Source organism: Heloderma suspectum, chromosome W (assembly GCF_057233095.1).
Source record: "Heloderma suspectum isolate Gila_16-S chromosome W, 16-S_ref, whole genome shotgun sequence".
Taxonomy (NCBI): Eukaryota; Metazoa; Chordata; class Lepidosauria; order Squamata; family Helodermatidae; genus Heloderma; species Heloderma suspectum.
Window position 1 is genome coordinate 55,913,361 of NC_139475.1, and position 12,653 is coordinate 55,926,013.

At 47.9% G+C, this 12,653-nt stretch overlaps 1 protein-coding gene and 1 pseudogene across 1 annotated transcript; both read right to left on the bottom strand.

Annotated features, from left to right (window-relative positions):
• Positions 1-4,420, bottom strand: part of LOC146334038 (transducin-like enhancer protein 1) — a 98,879-nt pseudogene extending 94,459 nt beyond the window's left edge.
• Positions 4,381-11,928, bottom strand: LOC146334039 (transducin-like enhancer protein 1). Its single transcript, XM_084825392.1, has 4 exons — positions 11,737-11,928; positions 10,734-10,778; positions 8,665-8,822; positions 4,381-4,480 (listed from the first exon to the last, which is right to left on the bottom strand). The coding sequence occupies exons 1-4, from the start codon at positions 11,809-11,811 to the stop codon at positions 4,438-4,440; spliced, it is 321 nt and encodes a 106-aa protein (XP_084681518.1). The 5' UTR covers positions 11,812-11,928; the 3' UTR covers positions 4,381-4,437.
• Positions 11,929-12,653: the final 725 nt, after the last annotated feature.

Consider the following 12,653-nt stretch of genomic DNA (forward strand, 5'->3'; position numbering starts at 1 on the left):
GAAGAACCAGCCTTGAAAAGTCTAAGTACAGCTAGGGTAGAGGAACTAATTTTAGTGTTGTTCCGAAACCCCACCTGCCCTTTTGAAACCTCACAGTTTCCCTGTGAGAGGCAGCTGTTTCTCTGCCTCTTTCGTGGGGTTGTAGAGAATTCCTGAGAAATCTCTCCCAGTGCAGGGCTTCAGTGCTTACCATACTGGACATCCTACCACCATTTTCCTCCCCATTCTGTACTTTCAGACTCTCCCGCTTCTTGGAAAGCCCCTTAGAAGGTGAGGACTTCCTCCCTTGGGGCTGCTGCTCACAGCCTGAAGGCTGGGAGAGGCAGAGAAACAGAAAGAGGCAAAAGAGAATAACGACAACTCCTTGCTCAGCTTTCAGGCACTGAGCAGGCAGCAGCACTGGGAAGCCCCAAGGGAACACTAGAAAGCCCAAAATGAGCCTCCTGTCCTGGCTAAGTCCTCTCGGGATTAGAGAACATCAGCACAGCCCTGCTGGATCAGACCCAGGGTCCATCTAGTCCAGCATTCTGTTCACACAGGGGCCAACCAGCTGCTGACCGGGAACCCACAAGCAGGACATGATCGCAACAACACCCTCCCCAGCACCTGGTGCACATAGGCTCACTGCCTCTGGTACTGGAGGTGGCACAGAGCCATCAGGACTAGTAGCCACGGATAGCCTTCTCCTCCAGGAATTTGTCCACCCCCTTCTGAAGCCATCCACGTCGGTGGCCATCACTACATCCTGTGGTAGCGAGTTCCACAGTTTAACTCTGCACTGTGTGAAGAAATCCTTCCCTTTATTTGTCCTGAATCTTTTGAGAGAGGGAGAAAAAGGTCTCCCTCTCCACGTTCTCCACACTGTGCATCATTTTGTGCACCTCTCTCGTGTCTCCCCCAACCCTCCTTTTTTCCAAGCTGAACAATCCTGGCTGTTGCAGCCTTCCCTCACAGCCAGGGGAGATGCTCCAGCCCCTTGATCATTTGAGTTGCCCTGTTCTGCACTTTTCCCAGCTCTACAATATCTCTTTTTAGGTGTGGCGACCAGGACTGGGCACAGTGTTCCAAGTGTGGCCGCATCATATATATTTTTTTTTAAAAAAAATTCTGGTTACATAATGTTACAGAAGTCAAACAAATCTTTATTCAATATCTGACATTTCAATTTCTACCCAGTACATATTAATCAATCTATTACTTTTATTACTCCATAATGCCTTGCTCATAAATCTTGATTCCTTGGTCACCATTGACACATCAAATTTCATTTTGGAATGTGTCACCACACCTTTTTTCAGGTGTGGTGACCAGAACTGGACACAGTATTCCAAGTGTGGCTGCACCATAGATTTGTATAGGGGCAGTAGGATATTGGCAGTTTTATTCTCCATTCCTTTCGTAACTATGCCTAACATGGAGATCGACTTTTTTATGGCAGCTGCACACTGGGTTGACATTTTCAGTTTTATTTCCAGGAAGCTCAAGCAGCTGGAGAGGCTGCAAGGACAGAACAGGGAAAAATGGTAAAAGGAAAGAGCACACCCCCCCCTCAGCCACCTCCTTACAATGAGGAAAGCACTGAAGCCCTGCACCCAGAGAAATTTCTCCAAAATCCTCACCCCATCCCACAATTTTCTGGGTGCAGTTTCTTTTCTCTCCTCCCCCCCCCCCCAAACGAATGGTCAAACCGAAATAGATCAAAAACTTTGGCACAGCGCTATTACATTTCTAACCCATCTTTCCCCCAGGAGTGCAACGCATTGTACATGATTCTCCCCCTTCCAGTTTTAGCCTCACAACAACCCTGTGAGGTAGGTTGAGAGCACCCAGCCCAAGGTCAGCCAGCAACCTTCATGACAGGAGCCCGGGGGGGGGGGGTGTGAACCTTCTTCACACAATGCAGAGTCAAACTATGGGATTCACTGCCACAAGAGGTAGTGATGGCCACCAACTTGGATGGCTTGAAAAGGGGGTTGGACAAATTCCTAGAGGAAAAGGCTATCCATGGCTACTGGTCCTGATGGCTGTGTGCCACCTCCAGGATCAGAGGCAGTGAGCCCATGTACACCAGTTGCTGGGGAACATAGGTGGGAGGGTGCTGTCACACTCCTGTCCTGCTTGCAGGTTTCCCATGTGCAGCTGGTTGGCCACTGCGTGAACAGAATGCTGGACTGGATGGACCCTGGCTCTGATCCAGCAGTGCTCTTCTGATGTTCTTATGAACCTGGATCTTCCCAGGCCAGACACTCTTTGCCACTACAAAAGGGGTGGGCAGTCTTTAGGCTTGTGGGATCTACTTAAGCTTTTTACTAGAACCCTGAGATCCACCAGCTGGAGCCAGGTGCAAAAGACAGACGCTCAGATTCAGAACCAAGGATTCAGAGCCAAGAGATCTTCTAGTAGACTCAGATCTGCTCACCCCTGCACTACACCCCTACAACATCCCTGTGAGGTAGGCCAGTATTATGACACACACACCCCATTGTAACGCAGGGGGTGGGAAAAGCACTGTGGCAACAGGGATTTGCATAACACTTACCTAGCAAGGTTGAGAGTTAAACTGTGGGGGTGGGCAACTTGTTGCTCTCCAGGCTGTTGGCCTACAACTCCCACAATCCCTCACCATTCCCTCTACTCAGCACTGGTCAGGCCTCATCTGGAGTACTGTGTCCAGTTCTGGGCTCCACATTTTAAGAAGGATGCAGACAAGATGGAGAGGGTTCAGAGGAGGGCAACTGTTTTTCCTCCTCAAGGAACCCAAGGTGGAGTACATTATCCTCCTCCTCTCCATTTTATCCTCTCACAACAACAGCCCTGCGAGGTGGGTTGGGCTGAGAGTCTGTGACTGGCCCAAAGTCACCCAGTGAGCCTCCATGGCCGAGTGTGTTCTAGAACCTGGATCTCCCGGCTCCCAGTCCAACAGTCCAGCCACTACACCACGCTAGTTTTAGAACAAGGGAGATCACCTCCAAAGGGACCACTTGCTCTCCCTCCCCAAACATGCCTCCATGGCTTCCCCCATCACTCACAGCTTGGCAGAAAGAACGCCCGTCTGCATCCCCGTTGAGAGTCCTGGAATGCGCAAGTGCGAGTGAGGATTGTAGGCAACCTAGTCAAACCGGAAGAGAGGGGAAGCTTTGGTTTATTTGTTGGTGTGTGTGTGTATGTGTGTGTGTGTGGGGGGGGGGGGGGGGGTTATTGGCTTTTTAGCAAAGGTGGTGGTATAAGGGGTCCCCAGGCCTCTTGGGTCAGTGGGCACATCTGGAATTTTGAGTGTTGTGGGTGTTCTCACAAAATGGCTGCCACGGCCAGCCACAAAACACTCCTTTCCCAGGAAGCACACTGGTGAGACTAACAGAAAAGTAACTTACCCAAGAACCTAAGTACAGCTCCAAAACACAAAAACGGCCTTTCGGTGCCCAATACAGAAAGTGCTGGAGGACAGCACTTTGCTTTGCAGCATGCCAGCCTCACAGTTAAGAAAAAATAGTGCTAATTTAAAAAAAAATCTTAAGAAATAAAATAAAAACCAGGAGGGGTAGGGAGCCAAGAGAGGTGTCTGTGGGCATATGAGTGCTCACGGGCACCACACTGGAGACCCTAGCAGTATACAAATAATATATATGTATACATATCCCAGCTGCTCACCAGAGGGGCGTGGCCATAACCAGCAGCCCCAACGACAGCTGCCCTGCTGAGCTGCGGAGTCACGAGGTGCAGCCCAGTGTAGGTCCCGGCACCCACCATGTCGCTGTTGACAGATGCGTGTTGAAGGCGGCTTGGTAGGAGCTCTGGACGGTGACCGGATTGCGCAGACTCAAGGCTGAAGTTGAAGAAGAGGTTTAGAAAGTTTGCCGTGACAGGGAGGCAGTAGACCACGCTGACGCTGGAAGCGTTCTGTGTTTCCACAGCTGCTTCAAGCTCATGTTCCAAAGTGGCCTTGTATTTAATTTGTTGCCTGATCGCCAGAGATGACCAGGAATTCTATGCAGGTGAGGAGCAGCAGGCAGAGGAGGGACTTTCTGCTCCATCCCTTGCCTGCTTGGTAGAAGGTGGGTTGTTGTGTTTTTTTTACAAGCTGGTAGTGAGCTTTAAGTATGTATTTGTTTTAGTCTTGGTCTTATTATTGCTAGCCACCCTGAGTACCATTTTTGGGTGGAAAGGCAGGATACAAATCAAATAATAAACAAACAAACAGCGCAGGAAGAGCTTTCATGCTGCCCATCGTATACACAGAACAGAACAGGAGAAATGGGTCGAGGGGCAGCTCTTCCCCAGTTCACACCTCCCCACCTACAATAAGCCACAAATCCCCACTGGCCCTCCCCTGCCCGTTACCGAGTGACTCCACCATCTGCTTTGCAACTCCTGGACGGAACTGCGGCGAGTTGCTGCTGCTGCTGGAGGATCCTGGTGCCATCCCTTCACCTTGCAAAGTCAGGGTACTGGACTGCAAGCCAGGGGTGACCATTTTCTCGACCTGCAAGGTATTGCCGTTTACTCATTTCATCTCCCACCCATTCCTCCAGAGAGCTCAGGGGGCAGCCGACCCTGGTTATTCCCACCCATTGTCCCTGACCACTGGCCATGCTGGCTGGGGCTGATGGGACTTGTAGGCCAACACATCTGGAGGGGAACAGTTTTGGGAAGGCAGGTGCAGGCTATTCAGAGCTAGACACACTAAGGACATGATCCAGTCCTTGCAATTTGCTGAACAGGCTAAGAGGCTGGATACAATTCAAAATTCCATCACCACCCTGCAAGGGGCTGTGGACTTAATTAACACTTCTTGGCAAAAGACGGAGGCGAAGGTTAACAAGCTGCAAGATTGGGTGGCAGCGAACAAGACTGCATCACAAGCTTTTTACAACAACCTCTCTGTCAGAATCTCCCAACTTGAGGCTTTCACGTGCAGGGCAAATGTGCGTATTATTGGCATTAAATATTTACCTACTGATGTAAATCTGTCGACTTTTGTAGGTAAGTTCCTGCATGAGATACTCCCTGTGCCATCTGATTATTTACTTGACATCGAGCATGCATTCCGTGTGCCAAATGCCAAAGGGACTGATTGTACGATTATAGTTCAATTTGCAAGTATCTCCACAAAAAATTACATCCTGCGTTTGGCAAGAGGGGGGGAAATCTTTTTTGGGGATCAAAACAAGATAGAGTTATGTTATTTCCGGATTACACCAAAGAAGTTGCTGATAAAAGAAGGCAATTTACCAAGGCGAGAAACCTGGGAAGACAAATGAGCTTAAAATATCATTTAAAATATCCTGCTACATTTTGCATTTCTTCTGAAGGTCAGACGAAGACGTTTCTAAATCACGACATGGCAGAGGGGTGGCTAATCGGAAAAACATGCGAGACTTCTGTTCCAGCCCCATGAACTGGAATTTATAAACATGTTTTGTTAACTGGCTATGTTTAGTCTGTCAGATCCAGGCTAGGCCAGAGATAACTGCTTATATATATATCCGTCTTTTTTCTCTCATTTTTTTAAAAAAATGGATATGATATACTGTACTTAAATCTACTGTGTGAGGGTGTATAGAAATGTGCACACTCAATTTATATATTTGGAAATGATACTATCTAAAATATAGATAGCACAAGATACATTAGTGATTGTTGTATTTTTTTATCCTTTATAGTTCTTTTCTTTTTAGTTATTATTATTAATATTATCAATATTATGATACTAGGATTAGTAATATTTCTGGCTAGTTGATTTTAAGCTTTTATATTAGCTAAAAGGCATTATATGGCCAATGGAAATGAATTGTAAGCTGGCTTCCTAGTTATAAACCTGAAGATATAATATTGAAATTGATTTCTTATGCTGTATTGATTTATAAGATTGGTAATATTATGGGTATAATTTCTAAGTAGAGTGATATTTGAAGTTTATGTGTAATGTAGTTTATATTTTGCTTTGTTTTGTTTTTTCCTGTTTCTTTCCCCTTTGTCCTTCTCTCTTTTTATATTTTCTCTTTTCTTTCTCTCTTTTTTTTTCTATTTTATTATTGATGAATACTGAATTAATATTCTCTTAAGAATACTGCAATGTTGGGAACTGTAGAAGATGATTATGTTGTTGGTGTTCTTAATTTCATTTATAAAGATAACAGTAGAATAAAAAGTATTTTTTTAAAAAAAACACCATGTACACCTTTTTGTGCAGGTCTCCCATTATACACTTTCCTGCAAACTCTTTGTAATCTCCACGTTTTCTGCGAGCAATGTCGCCCAGTGGAATGCATTTCTGTGCGTTATTTTAATGAACATACCTATTTTTGTGTGCAGCCCGCCCCCATGGATTTTTTGATCAGAGAACTGCATCGGGAAATTCTGAAACGTATGGATACTGAAACTGGACTGCACTTTTATTTGCGTATTGATTCAGGAAGCGTGACACAGGTCTGTTCACATTAAAATGCACCCCGAACAAATTTCACCCCTATCCCTACCCCTGATTTAGAGCCAGGAAAGTTCCAGACAATTATCAGACAGCTGGAGCAACTTCCTTTAAAGGAAAAGAAATGGAGAGGCAATAGGTTCAGGACAGACAAGAGGAAGGAGTTCTTCACACAAAGACATAATTAACCTGTGGAACCTGCTTCCCCAAGATGTGACGATGGCTACTAAGAAGGAGAGCGCAAACCAATTCACCAAGTTCATTAGTCCTGATGGCAAAATGGAACAAAACCTCCATGTCCAGAGGCAGTATACCAGTGTATGCCAGTTGCTGGGGGGCCTTCAGTGAGAGGGGGCTATTGCCTTTGTGCCCTGCCTTGGCCATCTGGTCGGACACTGCAGGGAAGCAGGATGCTGGACTGGGTGGACCCTTTGGTCTGATCCAGCACGGCTTGTCTCAGGTTCTTATTACAGGCTAATCTCTAAGCCTGTGTTGTTGTAACCCAACACATAAAGAAACCCAAGATTACAGCTAATAACAATGCGAGGTACAGCTTTCCCCAACCTAGCATCCTCCACATGTGTTGGACTATACCTTCTATCAACCCCAACCAGCATGGCCACTGGCTGGGGAAGATGAGAGTTGTAGTCCAACACATCTGGAGGGTGCCAGGTTGGGGAAAGCTGACATAGTAGATCACATATTGTGGGGGCTGGGGAATGAACAGTAGAGTATATTGTGATGTTATGGAACAAGATGAGATCAGAAAAGATTAAAGAAGAGATCCCAGTGAACAAAACACCTCCCTCCCTCCGCTGCAACCTCCAAAATGTGAACATTCTGGAAAACCTGACTGCTGCCCTTCTCATGGGCCTCTTGTTGCAGCTTCCACAACTGGTGTCAGAAGTAGAAAAGGGGAGAAGAAAAGAAAGAAAAACAGAAAAACCTCACTTCCCCAAGAGAGCAATTTGAGGGGTTCCTCTCTCCAGCCCTGCTTCAAGGCACCTCCCTTCCTTTCCTCTTTCTGGGCTACAGTACACAAGACAGACCACAACAGCAGCCCTAGTCCATATCTCCATGCACAAGAGGGGGTTTTGTGGCAGAGGGAGACCAGCTGTCCACATTCCATGACTGCCTGTTCTACCCTCCCAGCTCTTAGAATGTTGAGCTCGGCCAATAGAAGGAACCCATGGCTTCCAGTTGGCCACCACTGCTACCAGTCATTTTGGCTGGCTCATCAATGGATCATCATCTGTGCAGGACTGAGTGAGTAAAAGGGACCCAGTCAATGACAGATCTAACACCACAGAACCAGCAAGCTGGCTCAAACAAGGGTGGAAAACTGATTCATCTAGCCAGTAGAGGCTGGTGGCTCCAATGTCAGTGGGGTAGTGAATGTGCTCCAGGTGTCGGTCAGCACTCTGAAGGAGCTATCCAAGGTGCGGATGGCACTTTGGGTAGCTCTTTTAGAGTTCTAACTGGTTCTGACTGAAACCCAGAGCAGATTCACCACCCCACTGACATCGGAGCCACCACCCTCCACTGCATCTAGGCCAGTATGGTCTTCTCCAGGGTGCCCTCCAGACGTTTTGGACTACAATTCCCATAATCCCTGGCCATTAGCTATGCTGGGAGGTGTAGTTCAAAACACCTGGGCTGTGACTGGCAGTTGCTCTGTAGTAGATTTCTTTCTCCGTCACCTGCTACCTAATCAGTTTTTCCACTGGATGTGCTGGGGATTGAACCTGCAACCTTCTGCAGGCAAGGCTCCACCACGGAGGAACGGCCCTCCTGCAGACAAAACATTCTTATCGCCCAATGCCAATGCCAACGCCCCAAGGCACATTCATTCATTCTCTGCCTTTCTTCCAATGAGCGAACAGCAGCAGCTGTGGTTCTCCAACCCACCCCCATTTGGGGCCTGGTTCAAGATCAGCCAGTGGAGACTTAAACCTGGGTCTCCCCGTTCTTAGTCTGATATTCTCACCACTACACCACACTGCCTCCAGCTTGGAAAAGTCCCATTGGTTTCACCTGTATGTAAAAGAATTCAGGGTGCCAGGTTTGGGATCAGTGGGGTGGGGCTAAAAACCACCTTGAAAAATTGAAACCCTGAAAGTCAAACCTTGTGGGAAGCTGAGCAAGAACAGTCTTTTTTTCAAAAAGTAATTGTAACTGCCCAGCTCCCCCAAAAAGCTTTCTGGTCCCCCAACACACACAGCCCTGATGCTGCTACATACCGTGGCCACATCCTTGACCGTCTGGGTCGGGGAGGCACTGCTAGAGGAAGCCATGGACGTGGGGCTGAGCTGCACCACCTCTTTCCTCTGCAGGGGGACTTTATTGACCCTGTTCTCCTGAGATGAGGAGGAGTGGACGCTGTGAGGAGAAGAGGGTCCTGGGAGGGGGAAATGAAGACAGAGAGAGAGAGAGAGAGAGAGAGAGAGAGAGAGAGAGAGAGAGGGAGGGAGGGAGGGAGGGAGGGAGGGAGGGAGGGAGGGAGAGAGATCGGTATCAGAGGGAACACTTATTCTCTAATAAATATAAGCTAGCCTATGGGGCTTGGGGACTGGTAACCTGAAGGAGTGTCTCCTCCTTATATACTTGGACAGCCATGCTGGCTGGGGAATGCTGGGAGTTGTAGGACTTTTTCCTGTCTAAACATGCATAGGATTGTGCCTAAAAAATGAATTTGCTATGGAACCTGAACAATAATACATTTTTAGAGCTGAGCTCTAAAAATGGTGCTTTCACTGGTGCTTTCCCCAGTGACCCCCATTTCCCCACCCCATTTGCAGGTGGTGAGATAGGGGCAGGCATTTCAACAATTTTGGGGGGAGTTGGGCCTTATCCCTTGGCCGCTTTGCAATCTTTTTCTCCCCCACCGCCCTGAATAATGCAACATCCAAGGGTAAATGGAGGCTGCCAAGAGCAGTTTCAACATTGCCACCACCCACCTCCCCTCAAAAACTGGTAAAAAGGAAAGTGCCACCCACCAGTAAGTTGCCCTGTGCTGCCAATCAGAGAGTATTTCACTACTCTCCCTGTGAAATCACCCACCGCCCTCCAATTGAACCAAAAGTCTCAAACTAAATGAATCCATGGCAGAGGGAGTTTCAATACAGGGGGTTCCCAGTTCATTACTCACAGTGCAACTCTAAGTCTGACTAAGTTCACTGGGATTGACTTCCAGGTAAATGCATACACTCTGCTATAGCACCTCTCTATAGAGCGACCAGCCCATAACTGGATTGAGGAGAACAAGGATTCCTCTGTGCTATCCTGATGCCTAAAAGGGTTTATTGCAGGGGGGGGGGGGGATTATTGCAGGAAGAGGAGCACAAGCCTGCAAGAGCCGCAGTTTGTTGGTAGAGCCCCTGCTTTGTATGCCAGTCAAGTATGCCCAGTGCAGACAATACTGGGATAGATGGACCAATGCTCTGACTCAGTATACATCAGCTTCAGCCCTTATTTAAATCAGAACCCTGAGGAGTAGAATCTTCCTCTCCATTTTTAGGGAAAGGGCCACAGCTCTGTGGTAGAGCCCTCACTTTGCATGCAGAAGGTCCCAGGTTCAATCTTTTAAAAGGGTGGCAGGAAGCAGAGGGAAAATAAAACTTTGCCCAAGCTTCCTGGGCAGTAGCCACCAGACCAACAGCCTGACCACTGACCATTTCTTATATACAACAGGTAGCCAACAGGCAGCCTCTCTTCTCAACTTGGCACCTGGGGCAGTGACGGTTGGGACAGGAAGCAGGTGAAACTTTCTTGCTTGCTAGACTGGCCATCTGTGGGGGTGTTGTGTGTGTGTGGGGGGGTGTTTCTCAGACCTTATGCATTCAGTGGAGGTTCCGAAAAAGTCAGAAAAGTTCACAAGTGTGTTATGCAGTACCATTAGGAGCTGTCAGGTCTGATGGGAAGCCTCCGATCTCTCCAGTTATAGAGGCAGACTGATAATATCTGGACTGATAGATGTTTAAACACTACAGGTTGCAGAATTCAGAGGGGGGGGGGCGTGTGTGTGTTTCTCTGTATCTCTAATGTCAAACTCTCCTCTCCTTTGATGCACAAGAACCCAGCTGGGTTTCACATCCCAATTCAAAATTTTGCATGAGAGCTATAAGCCCCCCACAGTCCCCCCACCCCTCGCAACTTGTAAATTTCACCTCTGCCCAGCCTCAGTGTTGAGAGCGTCAGCTTTGTCGCCAGAAAGGCCTCATTGGCCTTCTCATAACACCCCCCCACACACACACACACAACCATGTTTGCTCACAGGGCCACGAGCCACTAAATACAGACACATACAGACCTCATCAACTACCAGGTTGTCCTCACTTTTGTCTCCATCACTCCCCTGAAAACATGTAAGAAAAGTAAGGAAAAGATTTATAGAAGGTGTGTTTGTTTTTTTAAAGCACACAGTCCTATCACCGCCTCTGTGTTGCTCTTGCCTGACATTTTCGTTAGATGGGTGATTTTGTCCGTCTAGCTGGGGCTCTGTGGAGCAGGAGGGAAGGAGGCTAGGGCAGCCGGAGGATTTTTTGTAAACTGGCTGCCCCAGTCTCCTCCCCTCCCTGCCCACAGAACTGCCCCATTTCCCCTCCTCTCCGAGTTCGCATTTGCAAGCTTGTAGAGGCAGCCGGTGGGATTCTCTCCGCCCCATCTGCAATTGGGAGGGGAGCTCGGACTCCTGGGTCTGAGGGCAGAACACTGTCTCCAGCCTCAGACCCAGGAATCCCAAGTATTCTATGGCTCCCCAGGCTTTGTCTAGGGGCCACAGGATTGCGCTCTAAAAGGGCCACATCAAAACACAGCACACAGTTGAAGGGAGCAGCTTGTTAAGAAGACAGGATTGACCTTGCCCCAAGCTGAAGCACTTCTGGAATCAGCTTCCATCAGGGGTTCATCAGGCCCTTTCTCTGCAGGTCTTCAGGAAGGCTCTGAAGTCTGTGGGCTGCAGGTTTTATTGGTTGTATCTGCTTTTAATAGGCTTCTTATTGAACATATATCCATTGCTCATTTATTGTATTTTGCATAGTTTTGTATTGCTTTTCTCCTGTATGCCACCTTGAGAGGGTTCTACCCTTAAAGGTGGTCTAAAAATCAATACAATACAATAAAATAAACAAATACAGGTTTTCTGAGAGGGTGGGAGAATTCCAGTTGTGGCTACTCACACCTGGAAAGGCACTCTTCTAGAGCTGAGCACCACACAACTCCACCTCCCCACCACTAAGATTCCAGGGCTCAGCTCCCATTCCTGGTCTACAGCCTGTTCACCTACACCCCCTGTGTCCGATGGAACAACTTACATAGTCTGTGCTGTATTCTTTGTCTTCTGTTTTCCTCTTTTTGCTACTATTCAAGTACTCTGGAATGGCCCGCATCCTTTCTCCATTTGATAGCACTAAGGAACTCTGCAGGAGGGAAGAGAAGCTGAAAGCATGAGCCAGCAGTGCAAGGTGGCGGCAAAAAAGGTGAATGTGATTTGGGGCCACATTAACAATAGCATAGCGTCCAGGTCACAAAATGTCTTTGTTCCACTTGGAGCACTGTGTCCAGTTGTGGGTACCACACTTTAAGAAGGATGTAGATAAGGTGGAAGGGGCTTAGAGGAGACCAACAGAGATGGTCAGGGGTATGGAAAACAAGTCCTATGAAGAAGGGCTGAAGGAACTGTGGATGTTTAGCCTGCAGAAGAGAAGACTGAGAGAGGACATGAGAGCAGGGCTGTTATGTAGAAGAGGGCAAGGACATGTTCCTGCTGCTGCCCCAGAGAACAATGGACTAGATCTTAGGTTCAACTCACTGCTCAACTCCTGTCCACGCTTTAAGCTGCCATCTCCTTTGGATGGTGCGCTAAAATTGGGTTCCTTTGGCATCTGAGCACAATGCCATAAGGTTTGCTTTTTTGTTGGCTTGCTTCTTTTCTCCAGGCTAAATGTACCCAGCAATTTCTACCATTCCTCACATGACTTATCCTCCTAACAACCTGTTGAGGTAGGACTACAACACCTCACTGGCTCTGTTTGTATTCTATCCACCCAAACATGATGGGGACACAGGCTTCCCTGCCTGCAGCTTCCTGCTCACTGGGGTTCCTAGCCCCCCCCCCCCAAAAAAAACCCACACGGCACCAAGGGGAAAAGGATTCAACAGCACAAATCTGCTACCCCTCTGCCAAAACGTTACAGAAATGATTTGGTGCAGCCCTCTCCCTCTCCCACCC

What these genes read in the sequence shown, in the direction of transcription:
- LOC146334039 (XM_084825392.1), bottom strand. Translation starts at nt 11,811, where the DNA reads ATGCGGGCCATTCCAGAGTACTTGAATAGTAGCAAAAAGAGGAAAACA. An exon ending in AAGAATACAGCACAGACTAT is followed by an intron (nt 10,779 to 11,736) that starts GTAAGTTGTTCC and finishes ACATGTTTTCAG; the next exon opens with GGGAGTGATGGAGACAAAAG. An exon ending in ACAACCTGGTAGTTGATGAG is followed by an intron (nt 8,823 to 10,733) that starts GTCTGTATGTGT and finishes TCCCCCTCCCAG; the next exon opens with GACCCTCTTCTCCTCACAGC.